At 35.7% G+C, this 18,837-nt stretch overlaps 1 protein-coding gene across 1 annotated transcript in view; it reads right to left on the bottom strand.

Moving 5' to 3' along the window:
• LOC116649906 (transcription factor pangolin) overlaps window positions 1-18,837 on the bottom strand; it is a 44,636-nt gene that overhangs the window by 10,933 nt on the left and 14,866 nt on the right. Inside the window, 1 exon segment of the mRNA XM_032433177.2 lies at window positions 9,131-9,242. Within this exon segment, the coding sequence (XP_032289068.1) occupies window positions 9,131-9,242 (112 nt within the window).

Here is an 18,837-nt window from a genome sequence, read left to right as displayed (position 1 = left end):
AGTGTATGTTTATGACATTTAATCGTACTACACCTTATCTTGTCGGTTATACAATCGACAATATCCCTTTGCAACGTATACTAACAGTTAAGGATCTAGGCGTTATTTTTGATTCTAAATTCTGTTTAAATCTTCACATAGATACCATCGTAAATGAGGCAAAAGGTGTACTTGGATTCATTAAACGATGGTCTAAAGAGTTTAACGATCCTTGTATAACAAAACTTCTGTACATCTCTCTTGTTTGCCCTATCCTTGAATACTGCTCTTGCATCTGGTCTCCGCAGTATAACAATAGCCACGATCGTATTGAATCTGTTCAGAAGCAATTTCTGCTTTTTGCGTCCTACTCCAGCAGGCTGCTTCTTGTCAACCTTCCGTCGTTAACCAACCTTAGGACAATTTTCGGTGTTATCCTTCTACATAATTATTGGCAACATAGATTCTTCTTTTCTGCTAGGGCGTCTTCAATTCTCTGTTCCGGCTAGACCAACCAGGAATTATCGCCCCTTATTTCTATCTACGTGCACAAGAATCTACGCTATGCACAATCTACCGAGCTTTCTCTACCTCTAATGAAATCGATGCTTTTTGCATACCTTCGGAAAGTCACTGACCATTCCCAGCTATCAGGCTGTACATTTTCCCCGGTGATTCCCATTACTATTTCCCATCACTTTTCTTTTTGTCCTATCTACTTAACACTCTGAATACTCTGTATATCTAGCATACATTTCTTTACTTTATTAACAACCTTCTAAATTTGTTTTTTTTTTAATATTAATTGTATTTTCTAAATTAATATAGCAAATCAAGATTATTTTTAATTTAGGATGTAGGCTCTAATAGCGTCACTGACAAAATTAGCTGTGAAAAGGGGCACAGCTGGACTGGCAAATAAAGCACCTCCATAGGTCGGTGATGCTATTAGAAAATTGTTTATTCCAACTAGACTTTCAGCATTTAATTTTCATTAGGTAGGTTAATCTATTTAATAATAAAGAAGAAGACACTAGTTTTGTTGACCATTAATTAAACAAATAAATAAATAAAAATAAAAAGTTCTTATAAATAGAAATAAGGCTTAGAGAAATGTTCCAAATGGTGTAAAATACATCGCAGATACATTTTCATAAGAGTCTTTGTGATCGGGTGTTACCCGTAACTTCGCCTATTCAACCTTTCAACTAGCTTTATTATCCAAAAACCGTGAATTTTGCGAACATTAACATAATTTTGAGCCAAGAGCAATTAATTGTATATGCATAATGTGTGAGCCCTGCTCAAAGTTGTACCAGTCGATATGGATAAGCTAGCAGGCAGACATTTTGCAAACAGCCCTCATCCTGTGGGTTGAGGTGAAAAATCATTCTACTTTACATGTGTTTAAAATATTTGTGAACATTTGTTTATCTCTGCAAATTTGTTGCATCAGTTTTATGAGATTCAATAGATGCCCACGATAATATGCAGGTTCACATGGTCGGGAAGAGCAGCACGCCCCTTTCGTTCTTTGAGAGACCGTGAAGTAGACGCGTAAATATGGGATTATTTAGTGATTTGTATTTCTATTCTTATGTTGTATTCATTTTAATTGAAAATTTGTTGTCGCATCTATTTCATGGACCGTTGAAGTTGTCTTTGTTGTTGTTGTTCCCCGTAACAATAAACTTCTCATCGTTGTTGTCATTTTCAAGTTTTATTGTACTAACCCAAGATGTATCAAAAAACGGGCACATAAGGAAAGGGTGTAGGGTGCGGTGAAGGGCTGTCATTGCCACAGCAATCACCCGCGGGCGAGTGCGTGTGCCGCATCAAACGCGAGGGGGAGAAGACAAGGGACACACGGTACGGATCTACCGAAAAGGGATGTCATTATTATGTGGTCGTGCAACATGTTTTTATTCATTAGGCGTTTTTTTATTTTAGATTTCAAGTTGAATGAGTCTGGCCGTATTAGTGATACCGATATCTTTTACTCACTGATGTCCAACCCTTAATTGATACACTTTACATTTGTGAGCAGCACCGAATATTCACGCCCATGAAACTATTTAAACCTCTTGCACAAAAACAATTATATTTAATTCAGGCTTCATTGTATTAACTCATACTTAACTGTATTTGTTTTCATATGGTATTTTTTTTATCAAATTAATAAACTAACAAGCACGTTAATAATAGACGTGATATAATAGTTCTGGCGCTTAATTAGAGACATTTTTCGGCTGCATTAAGAACATTGAATTGAAACTTTTAACGTTTACTTTACTTTAAACTTTTACAAAAAATAAAGAAAGGAAAATCAGTAAAGGGTATTTAATAGTCTGTAAGTAGAGATGTAACTTAATCCGCACCAATTCGCCAGCGTCACACTGTCAACCCCGTTTGTCACTGCAAATGTCGTATTAAAGCTTATTGCTTTAAAATGAGGAAACCCAGACCCATACCCGTTCCCGTTCCCATTCCCCTTACTCATTCTCGGTGCAGTTCCTTTTGTCAATGCGGCCATTTGTACTGTGAGTAATACTTAAGCTGCGCATATCATTACCGGGGCATCTAAAGAGACATGTGCCGATGACGATTCCGATTTCAATCCCGATCCCGATGAACGAAACGAGCTGTGGGCTCAGGGTCACCAGGGTTGATTACAACCCGCCACTATGCGCGTAGTCCTTTTTTTAGAGTGCCGTCCAGGCAGGGGCGGTCACAACATTCGAGTATTGAATAGAAAAAACGCCCCCTTTTCAACACACACTAATAGTCCAGCAATTAGGCGTTTATATTGTAACACAAAAAGATTATGTCAAAATACAGTTTACGCTATTTGTATTCCTTTTGAAATATAGTATGCAAGCTAACTTGTTACCGAATGCTGCCGTGCTTCCCCTATAAGAAGCCCATCATTAACTATTAAGTGAAATGAAAATGAAGAAGAAATGAAATGAAGTAATAGAAGATATCCCGGATAGACCCGTTGATCTAGCCGCCCGTCTGTCACTATAAATGCACACGACGGTCTCAATTATTGGAAAAACGAGTGCTTCCAAAGTTAAAATACAGTCTTGACCTATTGCAGATCAAGTATTTTTCACTCACTCGAAAGTTGGCTTTCGCAAACCCAAAATTTCGAAGGCAATTACAACGTAATTATTGTAGTGGTTCTTATCTTTACTCTTAACATCTCTATCCTTTCCATTCAGTGTGTAAGTACAGATTGATGCCGATCGGACAGAAGATAATAAAACTTCCCCTTAAGCTAGGGTCCCACTTTTCAAGCTAAGGAAGTGAATTTTGACAATAAGTTCGAAAGAGATCATTAATTTGTACACCCTGAACTCATTGAAAATGGGTAAAGGCTATAATGCTGTTTTGCAATAGTATGTAACCGGCAGAAGTAAGGTTCTTCGACCCCATAAAGTATATATATTACTGTTCATTATCAATAGCCGAGCGGATCTAGCCATGCGTGTATAAACGCGTCGATCGTAAAACCTATAAGACCTAGATACTTAAAATTGAATTGAGCGTAAGTACTCTCAGTACCCAGTAATCGATAGCTTTGCCTGGTTTCCAAGCAATCAATAACAACGATATCGAAATTCTGCTATTAGAGCAGATCTCTTAGGTTTTATGAACCACCAAGTTTGACATGTAGCTTATAGAATATTATATACAAATCAAGTATCTACACCCTCCAGCCGCAGCTTTAGTGCTGTTGGCTTCTTGAGAATACAAAAAATAGTATAGCTGTGATGCTAAAGCAAACATTAGCAGCTGTATTTAGTGTTGGTAGAGGAAGGCTCAGGGTATCTGCTAGTCGGGCACTCTCGACTAGAGCACTCTTACTTGTTATAAATGCATAATAACTAAAAATCAGATCTAAAGAAAACTTTTTTTTTTTGTACATTTGCCCCTCTGCTTATATTGATCAATTTTTCCATGTCCCGATAAGCATCCGTTGCCCAAATCAATGAATAGTCTGCTGTAGAGTATATATAGAAATATATCCCATCACTGGGACTATAATACCCAGAGATATCAAATTGGACAGGTATATGTACCTTAAAACTTAACTCACCTTACTCAGGTTGATTTGTTTTTCACAGAACGAACCAACCAATTGATTTCTATCCAGTTATTTTGCTTATATATCGTATTTCTAACCTTTTTCACCCTTGATTAGAGTATTGTAATTTATAGTACAAAAAACAAATAGAAAGTCCAAACATATTAAAAATTAAAGCTTTTGATTTTTTTAGATGTTATGCAGCTGCAAAAAATTAAGATCAGATTTGACTTATTTGTATAAGAAACCAATATGTGTAAACTAATTGCAATAAAAATTGTGCTTAAGAACTCGAAAATAAACATACAGATTATAAAAAAAAAAAAAATAATAAATTATTTATTTATTATTATTTATAGAAAGCGGTTTTCATTATTTGGTAGCTACCCCCTCAGAAATTGATCAGGACCGAGCGAGACTGTCAAGCAGGCAGGCAGCTAGCTGAGATTTCATTGTGTTATTCAATTATTAGTATGGCACCATTGTTAAGGATCATAATGCCATGTAATCCGCAAGCAGCTCTTAAGTGCATGCCTTTTATTTACGCTGTTGGTTCCCATTAGATCCGACCAGCCGACCATTACCATTAGCAGAGCCCTTAAACGGCCAACCACCGCGAAACCCTGTTCGAACACAGAAGCAAACATACAGAGGATGAAACGATAAGGGAAATTTGGCAGAAAGAATGGATGCTGTAATCGAGCATACATACGAAAAAATCGCATCATGTGCAATTATTATTTCATAATTTGTTTGAATTTCGCTTTTGAGGTGAAGGGTGAGAAAGTCAATAGCTTGCGGTTGGGTTACTCGGCTGTTGCTCGGTTGTTTGTTACCGGACCGTGCGCGCCCGAAAACTGTGATCCACTTATTGTTATACCCTTTGTTCAATGAAAGTTGATAGGCTAAGGGCATATTGAACTTATGCAAATTTATGTAACAGGTTGAAGGAGGGACCCAAAGCCCAAAAAAATTAAATAGATTCTAGAATAGGAGAAGAATTCAATTCGATAAATGACTGTAAGACGACCTTGGCTACAAAAGCCATCCAATTTTAATTTGGATTACATATATTCGTATATATAAATCCTTTCAATTATGAAAGCCTCCAAATACTCCTCAAAAAATAAAAAAAACACAAACTATTAGCGGAATACACTTAAGTTTTGATACATATTTACACATGGAAATGCCATCTTTACGGCAGTTAAGAATACTTAACAGGGTATTTTCTAGACAGCTTGGACGCTTTTGTATTTCTTGTTTACACATTTAGGGTGCTTATCGCATTCAACCATGACTGATATACATAATATAAATACATAACAATGAGTAACATGTTAGGACGTTACTTTCAACAGCAAAAAATGTTTAAGACAATTGGCTTGTCAATATACAGAGTGTTCTCCCAGAGAGTCGCATTCAAACTATGTTTTCAGGGGATTTCAATATGCTCGCTATTTGTGGTGTCAAAAATTATTACTTTCGATCTTTCATCAGTACTCGACTTACAAAGTCTTGTATAAGAGTTTATTTTCGCTAAACAAATTTAAGTTATGTCTATTTCGAAAATATATTTCTTAGTTCAAGTTTCTAGTTTAAAACATTAAAAGAAACTTTTTTAATCTTCTTCTGTTTTTATACCCTTGCAGAGAGTAATTTAATTTTGTCGTGAAATGTGTAACGCGTAGAAGGGGACATCTCCGACCCCATAAAGTATATATATTCTTGATCAACAGCCGAGTCCATACAGCCATGTCCGTCTGTCTGTTTCTATGCGCACTTGTCTTGATACTTGCAGTATTAAAACCAGCTCGATTGGACCACTATTATATCATATAACTGCCATAAGAACGATCAGTCGAAAATTGTATAAGAAAATAGTAATTTATCAAGATATCTTGACCAAACTCGGCATTTATTAGTTTTACTATGCTCCTCATATACATGAAAAATCCTTTTAAGATCGGACCACTATATCGTATAGCCGCCATATGAACGATTTTGTTATTCAAGATATTTTGATTAAGCACGGCATTTAAGGATTTCACTAAGTTCCCTTCAAATTTGCAAAATCTTATGTTAATCGGACTACTACAACATATATCTGCCATAGAAATGATCGGTCTAAAACTAGATTATTGATTAAAAACCTTATTTGTTTATCAAGATATTTTGACCAAACTCAGCATTAACCATTTTCCCTGTGATTCTTAGATACGGGCAAAGCACTATGAGCATTATGAAAAGGTTGGGTCTCTAAGGGAATTAGATGTTCGGCGTGGCGAAGATAAACTTTCTTTCTCGTTTTGCTTTACTTTGATTTGCTCTACACAATTGGAAATTATATTTAAAAATGTGTTCTTTTATCATTCGAAAACTTTTTGGTGGCTGAAGTAACGTGATATTAATATCCAAAGCTCTTTATGAAAACTGATTTGAGATGTGTTTCACACGCAGGATCCAAGCTTCTTCGATGAAAATGCAGTTCAATGATTTTTTTGAGCGAAGTTAAAAGTTTGGCCCGATTTCAAACTTATTTTAAAAGCCCTGCATAAGAACTTGATAAATAAGTATTTGGAAATTTCCCCCGCTACAGTGATAAGCAGGCGGAATAAGTTTAATTTAGGTTTTTTGTTAGCCATCCGGTCGCCTTCAAACTCATTCTCAAAGATCTTTGTGAATATTCATCTAAGACGTGTTTTCGTCAAATGTGCCCCTTGGATAAGAAATGCGGGTCAGAGATAGTCGGAGCAATGCCTTGTCCGATCGGCCTTAAACTTATTTTTACTATATAACCAGAAACAAGGACTATCTTCGGCACGCCGAAAATTAAATACCCTTGCAGACCCAACGTTTTCATAATGCTCATAGTGCTTTAAAATAGTTAATGCCGAGTATGTTTAAGATATTCTGAAGAACAAAAGGTTTTTCAGCTATTTGATATAGTTTTCCAAAGAAAATAAGATTTCGCATATATCGCAAGATATCTTGATAAAGAAAAACGTTTTTCATACAAGAACCTACTTTTCGACCGATCGTTCCTTCGCAGCTTTATGATACAGTGGTTCCGACATATGTACTGCGTGCAGCAGAAAGAAGGACTTCTGTAAAGTTTCATGACGATAGCTTTAAAAGTTACAGACTAGTTCGCATAGAATGAATGTCCGTCCGTCCGTATGATTGAACGCAAGGATCTCAGAACCTATAAGAACCTACTTACATGTGAGTGCTCCTAGTGCCTGCGTCGATCGAGTTTGTTTCCCAAAATCGATAACTTACTCCCTTTCCAAGCAATCGATAAATATCGATATCGAAATCCTGTTTATAGTCACCAAACATATGTTGTTTCTAGAATATTATATATACATATATCAAGTATCTTTCATTTTATACCTATCACCACCTCCCCGCTAACACCCTAGAGCTATAAATCAAGTTAATAACCCAACTTTTATTGCCAACCAATCTAAGCCACAATTTAAATGCAATTGACTTTTTCAGAATACACAAATATTCAATGGTACAATAAGATTTACTGTAGAAAATTTCATAAAGAGCGGTTAAACCAAAGTATGTAACTGTGCAATTGGATTGGACAGCTAGCGAATACTTCAAGAATTTCTGTATACATGTACACACATACATTCATGCGCGTTTGCTTCGCATTCTAACAGCATGGTTATCAAGGTTAAGGGTTCCTCTTCAAGGTAACCTCTTACTTGTTATACCCTGAACCCATTAAAAATGGGTTAAGAGTATATTGTATTTGTGCAAAATGCAAATGTATATAGCAGGCAGAAAAAAGCATATCGGACCCAATAAGGTATATATATTCTTGATCAGCATCAATAGCCGAGTCAATCTAGCCTTGACCGTCTGTCCGTGTGTATGAATGCAAAGATCTCAGAAATTTTAAGAATTTTTAGATGTAGGTCCTCCTAGTGCCTGCGTAGATCGAGTTTGTTTCCGATAATTGATAACTTACTCCGTTTCCAAGCAGTCGATAAAAATAGATATCAAAATCGTGTCTTTTTAGACAAATTGGGTAGATAATAAGAGCTAGAGTCCCCAAACTTAATATTATACATATTTGCATTTGGCGTTGGAAGAAGAGGGTTCAGGGTATCCCCTAGTCGGGACCCCCCGACTAGAACCTCTTACTTGTTTTATTCGTAAATTGCGGATCCATCCGTCTACAGCGGGACATGGCTAGATCAATCTCAGTGGTTTCAGGGTATTAAAACATGGTACACAAGTTGCACCTTTATTGCAATCAATTTGCGTCACAATTAAAAATGTCCTACACCTGACTGATGTTCTAACCACAGAAGAGGATTTTAATATGACCCTTGCAACAATTTATATTATATTTACCGCTTGTTGGATACTTTCCGCAATCCCCTCAAAATTAAAATTAAAACTCATTTAACTATTGATAGAAATGGCCCTACGACAGTGTACTAATAACATGTTTAAGTGTATTAATAACATGTTTAAGTCCTTAAATCTTCGTAAAAATCGAATACAATTATAAACAAAATAAATACATTTTTATATACCTATTTAAGAAAATACTTCAAACAATGATTGCAATTTTCCAGACAATTGCCAAATGATTATCATATTCATGTCATTTTGGGTTCATGACTTCGACTACATTTGCATTTTAATAGGCGAAAAGCGTTCAATTGGATTATTGGCAGAGACTTCAAACTTAAATGATTTTTCTCTTGAAAAGCAAGGATACTTTTAATACCCTGGACCCTTGAGCATAAACGAATCTCGATTCAGAATTTGAGCATTCTTAAATACTCTTTTTCCGCTGAATTAAAACCTGATCATAGTACTCTATCATATTACTTCTTTAGGAACAATCGTTTGGAAATAATGTTATCGTATACAAAATCACATTCATTTGTCGGGAAGAGTATTTAATCTCCTTGTTTTTTTGCTTAAGAATATCTTGTGTGTTTTTGTCCATAGAGGGCGAGTCCTCGTCACGAATATATTTATTTAATTCAATCTGAGGGACCATCTTGTGAGAAAGTAGCTGCTTACCTATTGCTTTAGGATCCAGCTGATAAGGAGGTATTCCACAATGTGCAGGCGGTGGCGTTGAAAGTGGGTCTCCGTTGTGACAGAAGAAAGGAGGTAGTCCAATTTTATTTGCCTGGAAATAAATAAAAATTTAATCAGATGATATTTCATGTATTCAAAGCGCTGTATAAATATTTATTCATCCAATGTTTTATATAAATTACAAATACAAAAAATACGAAGAACGAGAAGAACGTAAATACCGAATTATATAATCATCTAAGAACAAAATTTAATAATAGTGACCTGATGTTGATGCTGTTTCTGAGACTTGTGGGGGGTATATTTAGCAAAGGTATAGCATTAAAACTGAGGGACTAGTTGGCATAGAGTCAGACAGACGGCCATGACTTTATTAGCTCGGCTGTTGATCTAATCTAGAATATATATATATATATACCTTTTGGTATTGGACATGTTTCCCTTTATGAGTTGATCTAATCTAGAATATATATATATATATACCTTTTGGTATTGGACATATTTCCCTTTATGAGTTACATATTTTATTAAAAATTACAATAGCCTCTTCAAGAGTATATAAAGGCGCTAGACGGAATTTCCAGTTAGGATATAACCTTGATCCATTGCCAACAGCATTATGAACATTTCAGGACTTTAACACATCTAAATTTGGACGAAAAAAAAACCTTAGCGAAAAGCCAAATCTCTTAGGAAATAATCCGAATTTATACAATTTGAAAATCCATTGGTTATTTTCAAAGCACGTGGGTTTATAAAGGAGGATCGTACCACTTCTGTTATTATGGGAGCTGACTCAGATACAATAAACATTCCTCATCATATCAGAATCTCTAACAGGAACGATTCAGCTCGTACTCATACAGTTTTTGCATTGCAGATTTACTTTTTATCCAAAGACGAAAGGTCGTTGGACTTTCGATGGCCTTCGTGTGCCTAACCTCCCAACATGAGCAATGCTGCAGCAGCAAGCAAATAAAGACTGAGTGTGATTTCAACAAGGAGGCGGACAATTGGTAAACAGTCGGGTGCCCATTACATCACAACATCTACTCGGTTCCTCGGTTCTCGACAAAGTCAACTATCTCCAAAAAAAAAATACAACATATTTGTGTGCAACAACTGTCTGCTAACTTCACACAATTATTATTATTATTTTTGATGCAGGCATGAAAATGTACTCATAGCTTTTTGAATAAAACCAAAATCTAAACAAGTACAGGGTTCTAGTCGAAAGCTCCCGACTAGGGGATACCCTAAACCCTCTTCTTCTAACATCAAATGCATATATATATTCTATTTTATAAGCTATATGTCAAGTTTGGTGACTCTAGCTCTTATTAATTACCAAAATTGCCCAAGAAACAGGATATCGATATCGATTTTTATCGATTGCTTGGAAACGGAGTAAGTTATCGATATGTGCAGGCACAAGGAGCACCTACATCTAAGATTTCATGTCTCTAGTTCTTATAGGTTCTGAGATCCTTGCGTTCATACATACGGACGGACGGACAGACAGACAGACGGACATGGCTAGATCCACTCGGCTATTGATGCTGATCAATAATATATACACTTTATGGTGTCGGAGATGCTTCCTTCTGCCTGTTACATACATTTGGGTTTAGCACAAATACAATATACCCTTATACCCATTTTTAACGGGTTCAGGGAATAAAAAGAAAGAAAAGATATATTTTAATTTAAAAAGAGGACCTTTTCCTTCGAATTATATATTCCAATTGTTTTCTGGCACTTTATTTATTTAAACCATATTAGACAAGTTTAGTTTAGTACTCTTGTTGGGCATTCAAATGTGGCTATATGCCAAATCACACGGCTCTGGCCTTAAAATTTGTGTGTGTGAAGGGAATAAGCAGAGAAAGTGAAATATTTCTATATTTTATATTGTCGATATTTTATAGCTTTTCAGATATGCTTAAAAAATCAATTCACTAAAACAACTTTAATATATATTTGGCAAATGGCAAATCGTTACAAAAACTGATAAACTTGTTTTGCGTATGGAATGAGAGAATATATGTACATATGTTTTAAATTTCAAATTTCATTTTTCTGAGATCGACGAGCTCATCAATATATCAACATTTGGACAAATGCAGTCAGATTTAATATTTGAACGTTTTTAAAACAGTTAAGGAACCATATGAAGAGTTAAAAACTAATAGGTATTCTACTTTTCTGTCACACTCGACCATACATTGACAACGATCAAAAATGATTACTTATACATATATATACATAAGAAAACTAAATTATTTTATAGTCTGTAGCTTTGCGTTCTTAAAACGTTTTATATGTTATTCAATGCTCCATAATTATAAGACATATGCCAACACAAAAAACCATTGCTTCCCCCCGCACACTACCTCTGTGTACGTTAAACATACTCGTGTGTTCGTATACATACACACATAAATACATACCTATATACATGTATGCATGCATATTTGTAAGTTTGCTTCGTATTATCACTGATGTTGTTGTCGCCGTCGTACTTGTTGTTGCTTGATGAATAAAACTACAATAACATCATGCAAACAACAGCAACAACAACAACAACAACAACAACAATAATAATAATAACAAGCAGCAGCGGCTACAAAGCAAGCGAGTCAGCGAAACCGAAAATATGCCTTTGATGTAGCCGCCGCTAAACGAATATAAAAAGTGCCGCCAACGCCGCTTTTCCACTGTTTCAAGCGGTCCCCCCCTGCTCGACGGTACCTCCCTCCCTGTCCATTCCGCTCCCGCTGCTGCCCACCGTCACCGCCCATGGAGCTGCCGATAAACGCATGTGTGTGTTGATTCAACGACTGTTTGCCGTTTCTTTTTTTTTTTTTCATTTGCAATGTGGTTGTGTTGCCCTATAATCTGTATCCGTTAAAATTGGATAAAATAGGGTGTATTATTAGAGTGTGTACCCATCATATACTTAACTTTTTGGATATCTCCCGGCAAGCTAGAGCCTTTTACAGCTGCGCACATTTGAATATCATCCTTCAAACTTCTTGAGGATCAAATAACAACAACAAAAGTTATTCAACAATAAATTTAAGCACCTGCCAAACTATATTGCTGAGGATTTTGTAGTATGAATCAGAGTAATACCGTACGAAAACAAACATTCTATGTAGCGTATTTTTAACCGCCACAAACTCGCAGTTGATGTTGTTGTCAAAAACACCTTATTTTTAAATCGATATTTATTGATTTGAAATGAACTAGATCTGTGCGTCTAACTAGAGGATCCAAATAAGTTATATGTCTGCCAGATTAAAGCGACGGGCAGACAGACGGAAAACGTATCTTGTAATTAAGACGAGGTTTCGGCCCACGAGGTTTCCCACATTTTGCGGAAAAATGTCGAAAACCCGTTTGTATAAAACTTTTTTGTTTGGCATCCGATCGGTCTGAATTTGAGCGGTGCTTCGCACTTTTTGGAAAATCCATTCATCCTCGGTGGAAATGTGGGTCAAAGATTTGGTGGGCGACGTTTCGCGGCTTAATTCATTTTTAATTAACTACAGTATGTCAATAAAGTGTTTTGACTAACGAAAAAAAACTAATTTTTTGGGTTTAGTTGAAAATAAATGTACCTAAAAGTGAGAATTTTTTTTCAATTCTAATTTATTTCGATTCTATATTTTTCCTAGAACTTAATGGCAAAAAGAATTGTTAAATAACATTACCCAAACATTTTATAAAATTAAAAAACTAAAAACATTCAAATTTTATGCTGTCAATAAAGTGTTTTTACACGAAACTTTATTACTAAATAACAATGTTAAAAAAACAGGAATATTTTTTTTTAATACTTTGTGTGGCTGCCATTAGCGTCACATACAGCCTGCAATCGCCGTTTCATTGAAACAATAAGGTTTTGTATGTATGTTTCTGGAATCTTCTGCCATTCTTCCAGTACAGCAGCTTTTAAATCAGTTTTTGATTTTGGACTCCGCTTTGCGACTTTTTTTTTCAAATATGACCACACATTTTCTATTGGATTCATATCTGGACTTTGTGGTGGAGTGTCTAACACCTTTCCACAGTTGTACAACAGCCAAACTCTTACCATATGAGCTTTATGCTTCGGGTCATTGTCCTGGTAAAATTTAAAAATTGGCTTATTGTCCTCATAGAATCCAAATTTCTGTGCACTACTGACGAGATGTGTCTGTAAAATGCTCAGATATTGTCTAGCATCCATGGTATTCTCAATGAAGGTCAAATCTCCTACACCCTTGCTCGAAATACACCCCCACACCATCACTGATAGTTTTCCGAATTTAACGGTTGGAATAATATTGCGGTTTTCCAACGCTGTTAGTGGCTTTCTCCAGACTCTGGATGGCCCATCGTTGTAGAATAGCATCATCTTGCTTTCGTCACAGAATATGACGTTACTCCAAAAATCGTTCGAACTATTTACATGGACTTGAGCGAACGATAGCCGCTTCAAAATATTCGCCGCCGATAGTAGAGGTTTTTTCCTGGCAACTCGTGATGTGTAGTCATTGGAATTCAGTAATTTTCGGACAGTTTCATGTGACACATCAACACCACTTTCTTCCTTGAACTCCTGAGCAATATCCCTAAGCGAAATTTGTGGATTTTTCTCAATTTTTCTCAGAATTTTTCGCTTATCTCTGTCAGAAATTTTGCAGGGTCGACCACATACTGGCTTTGCCTCTAGCCTATCTTCCTTATTGGCTCTGTTTAATATGTTGTATATCGTTGCTTTTGATAAATTAAACATATCAGCCAGTTCCGAGACTTGACGTCCCATCTGATGGTTATAATACACCAGCTGAGCGACTTCAAAAGTTGTTCTTTTTCCTGGCATTTTATTTTTCATAAAATTAAAGCAAAACGTTATAAATTGCAATAGAAAATGACAAGAAAAGTCGAAGACACAAGAGAAGCCAAAACGCATGGGCCCAAATCTAACGGGATCACCCAAAAGAGAACGGCAAAACAATTTACCGTAGCTGTAAAAACACTTTATTGACAGCATAAAATGTGAATGTTTTTAGTTTTTTAATTTTATAAAATGTTTGGGTAATGTTATTTAACAATTCTTTTTGCCATTAAGTTCTAGGAGAAATATAGAATCGAAATAAATTATAATTGAAAAAAAATTCTCACTTTTAGGTACATTTATTTTCAACTAAACCCAAAAAATTAGTTTTTTTTTGTTAGTAAAAACACTTTATTGACATACTGTATATAACAAATTTTTTGAGACGTGTTTCACATTTTTTGCAGTATCAAAGCATCATCGCTAAAAAGTGCAGTTTAAAGATTTTTTTGGTGACGTTTTATTTTTTTCGATTTGCTTCAAAATTATTTTCAAATCACTACAAACAAACTTAATGAAAACGTGTTTCAATGATTTGGGGAATTCCACCCGCAACAATGATAAAGTGATCTGTATGAAAGTTGTTTGATTACCGTCCGATCAGTTTCAAAATCATTTTCAAAGCTTTTTGAGAACATTTATTTTATACGTGAAACGGGCAAGGCTGACTAGTCTCATATATAAACATTCTGCTTGTTACACTGGCACAAAATCACTTACACTAATTCATCGTAAGCTATATGCCCATTTTCGATAGAAACAATGTATAGAATGTAACTTGAGCCACAGAATTGCATTAAGATACATGCAACAGACATTACCATGACATTCTTGAGCTATTTCAAATAATCGAACACAGAACATTTCTAGGAGCACAGTTCCATTACTAATAAAATATATCGAAGTCATGCTAAGCTATGTAGCAACGGGAATAGATGGTATCTCCAATCGTAATCAACTTCAACGGTAAAATCAAAATAATCTACGTTCTCGTATTGGATACGTCGATCATGTTATAATAAGCCATAGATAAGTCGTTATGTTTCCCGTTACCATTCTCTCATAAATAAAACCGAAATCAATATAAATATAAATGATTTTCATAAAAAAAATTAATTGCCTTTCTTAAAAAGTTTTATTCTTTAAAGTATTGACATAAGCATCCAACTTAAGTTATAATTACTGGAGCTGTAGACCATCAAGCTAACCTTTGAATAGCAATGGGAGACATATAAGCAACATTACTTGTAGGTCAATCCACTAGGAACAATACTGGATAGCACTTTTTAAAACAAAAATCGAAGACAGAAAATGGGACTCATCAGAGAAAATGAATTTATTTAGATGATGCTATAAGAATGAAATTGGACGCCATTGTCTAAAAGTGAACTGCAGCGGAAGATTTGGGGGTTGTTTTTATTCTCTCATTAAAAAGGCACATCAGCATTGAGCTCTCAGCATTTTGGGGGGTTGCTTGTTGCTCCTGTTTAGGATTTGTAGTTGTGGTAGTCGGCGCGCTTTTTAGATTGCTTCCTGAATTCGGAACACCGCACGCATACTACTGAAAGGGTCTGTGTGTGTGTGAGTCTGTGTGTGTGTGTGTGTGTGTGTCTGTGTGTGTCTGTGTGTGTGCGTTGATTATATTTACATACGCTAGTCAGAAAGAGAGAGAAAGAACGAAAGTCCGTTTGTATGTACAACGAAAAAGCTTGAAAGTTCTACCACCAAAGTACAGCGAACCGATAGCTGCCGACCCAAGAGGGTGGAGCAAAATGCGTTCCATACTTTGGGGGTGTTGCACTGCGCTCTAGACGTTGATTAAAGTGATTTCAATTGAAATATTTTTAATGCAGTAAAAAATATGTACAAGAATTGTATAAAAAAAGCAATCGGTACGGGATGTTTTCCTTTTCTTTTTTTTTTAAAGAACTTTGAATTCCTTTTAACTTTTATGTAATCTCTTTACGAGCAAAATCGTCTTAGTTTAATACATGGATTATTTGTGCATAAGTATTTGATACATTGGTAAATATTATTTCTTAAGCACAAGTTTATATATTTAAATTATATGTATTCGGAAGTATTCGAACTGCAAGTGACGAGAAGGGGTCCACAAGTTTATCTTGAACATACTGAATAGCAGACACTTTGGCTATAGCCCATATCAAGCATGTAACAGCCAAAAAAACATCTCCCATATCACGAAGAATATACATACATACATACATACGAACACATTTCCCTGTTTCCAATGTGGCGATAACTATCGCTTTTGAGACATGGAAGAACATCTCGAAAATTAGATTATTTCAATATATAGGAACATACAGCTGGAAATGACTTTTTAAAATAAGCTGTTAGCCCTTGGAACATACATACATTTTGGTCCCATATTTAGCACCAGAAAAAATTAAAGGTTCGGAGTACCGGCTGTGTGCAATGTACGTCATGCAGTTCAAACTTTTCTATCCTAGTTATTGTCCAGGCAAACCACAAAAGAGTCACGAAATGACCAACTCGAAATATGTTCACGATCCTATACCTATATCTCCCACAGCTCTAATTAGATTTCACTATCGATATAAGCTCTTATTTTTATTATTATGAATAGTGTATTCCGCAGTCGGGTGCAACGAGCCCAAAGTGCTTATCGATTTTACGCAGATGCTTAATGAAATGCAGTCCCGCGAACGGCTGTTGTTCCTCTTGCCTCCGTCCTACGTTTTAAAAAAAAAAATTTTAATACCTTCTGCGTTTAAAGCATGAAAGTTAAACATTTATAGAAAATGGGAGTTTAGGGCAAATGCGAGTTTTCGAAGCAAAAATAAAAAAGGTCTCCAAACCTCATAAAAACACACGCAAGCAGCAAGATCGACAAAGCTTGTCCTAACCAATAATATGTGAAAATAATGTACATATGTTGTACAGTAAACACCAAAATAAAACAAGTAAGAGGTTCTATTCGGGAGCTCCCGACTAGGGGATACCCTGAACCCTCTTCTTCCAACATCGAATGCATATATATTCTATGTTAGAAGCTATATGTCAAGTTTGGGACTCTAGCTCTTATTATTTACCAAAATTGACCAAAAAACAGGATATCGATATCGATTTTTATCGATTGCTTGGAAACGGAGTAAGTTAGCTAGGAGCATCTACATCTAAAATTTCAGTTCTCTATCTTTTATAGGTTCTGAGATCCTTGCGTTCATACATACGGACGGACGGTCAGACAGACGGACATGGCTAGATAGACTCGGCTATTGATGCTGATCAAGAATATATATACTTTATGGGGTCGGAGGTGCTTCCTTCCGTCAGTTACATACATTTGGATTTTGCACACATACAATATACCCTTATATCCATTTTTAATGTGTACAGGATATAAAGAAACAAGTAAGAGGTTGTAGCCAGAAGCTCGTGACTAGGGAATACCATGAACCCACTTATTCCAACACCAAATAAATTTAAAACAAGTAAGAGTTTCTAGTCGGGAGCCCCCGACTAGGGGATACCCTGAACCCACTTCCTTCAACATCAAATGCATATATATATATTTTATTTTAGAAGCTATATGTCAAGTTTGGAGACTCTAGCTCTTATTATTTACCAAAATTGCCCAAAAAAACAGGATATCGATATCGATTTTTATCGATTGCTTGGAAACTGAGTAAGTTATCGATTATCGGAAGTAAACTCTAATAATTTCAAGTCTCTAGCTCTTAAAGGTTCTGAGATCCTTGCGTTCATACATACGGACGGGCCGACGGACGGACGGACAGACAGATGGACATGGCTAGATCGACTCGGCTATTAATGCTGATCAAGAATATATATACTTTATGGGGTCGGAGATGCTTCCTTCTGCCTGTTACATACATTTTGATTTCGCACAAATACAATATACCCTTATACCCATTTTAAATGGGTTCAGAGTTTCAAAACAAAAAGTTCGGTTGGCAGGGTTCGAACTCGCAAACCGTACCACTTGCTATGCCTCTATTCAACAGCCTCACCAATAATTAAGTACTTATGAGAGAGAAAAAAATAACTTAAATAGCTAAACTATACTAAAATAGAATGCGAAGCAGACGCACATGAATTAGTGTGTGTACATGTATACAGAAATTCTTGAAGTATGCGCTAGCTGTCCAATCCAATTGCGCAGTTACATACTTTGGTTTAACCGCTCTCAATGAAATTTTCTACAGTAAATCTTATCATATCAATCATAGAATATTTGTATATGCTGAAAGAGTCAATTGCATTTAAATTGTGGTTTTAATTGGTTGGCAATACAAGTTGGGTTATTCATTTGATTTATAGCTCTTGGGTGGTAGCGGGGAGGCGGCGATAGGTATTAAATGAACATATCCTATCATGATTGGTGACTCTAGCTCTTATTATTTACCCAATTTGCTCAAAAAACAGGATGTCAATATTTAACCAATTTTTATCGATTGCTTGGAAACGGAGTAAGTTATCGATTATTGGAAATAAACTCGATCTGCGCATGCACTAGGAGAACCTACATCTAAAATTTCAAATCTAGCTCATAGGTGTAGCACGGACAGACAGACGGACATGGCTAGTTCGACTTGATGCTGATCTAGAATATATAAACTTTATGGGGTCAGAGATGCTTCCTTCTGTCTGTTACATACATTTGCATTTTGCATACAATTAGCCTTTTTACCCATTTTTAATGGGTTTAGGGTATGAAAAGAAAAAGTTATAACTATAATAATAAGTAAATACAACTATTTATATAAATTGTATATATTGAAATAGTCTACGT

Source organism: Drosophila virilis, unplaced genomic scaffold, assembly GCF_030788295.1.
Source record: "Drosophila virilis strain 15010-1051.87 unplaced genomic scaffold, Dvir_AGI_RSII-ME tig00001466, whole genome shotgun sequence".
Taxonomy (NCBI): domain Eukaryota; kingdom Metazoa; phylum Arthropoda; class Insecta; order Diptera; family Drosophilidae; genus Drosophila; species Drosophila virilis.
Note: the sequence above shows the minus strand (reverse complement) of the source record. Positions and strands in the feature narration are given on the sequence as shown.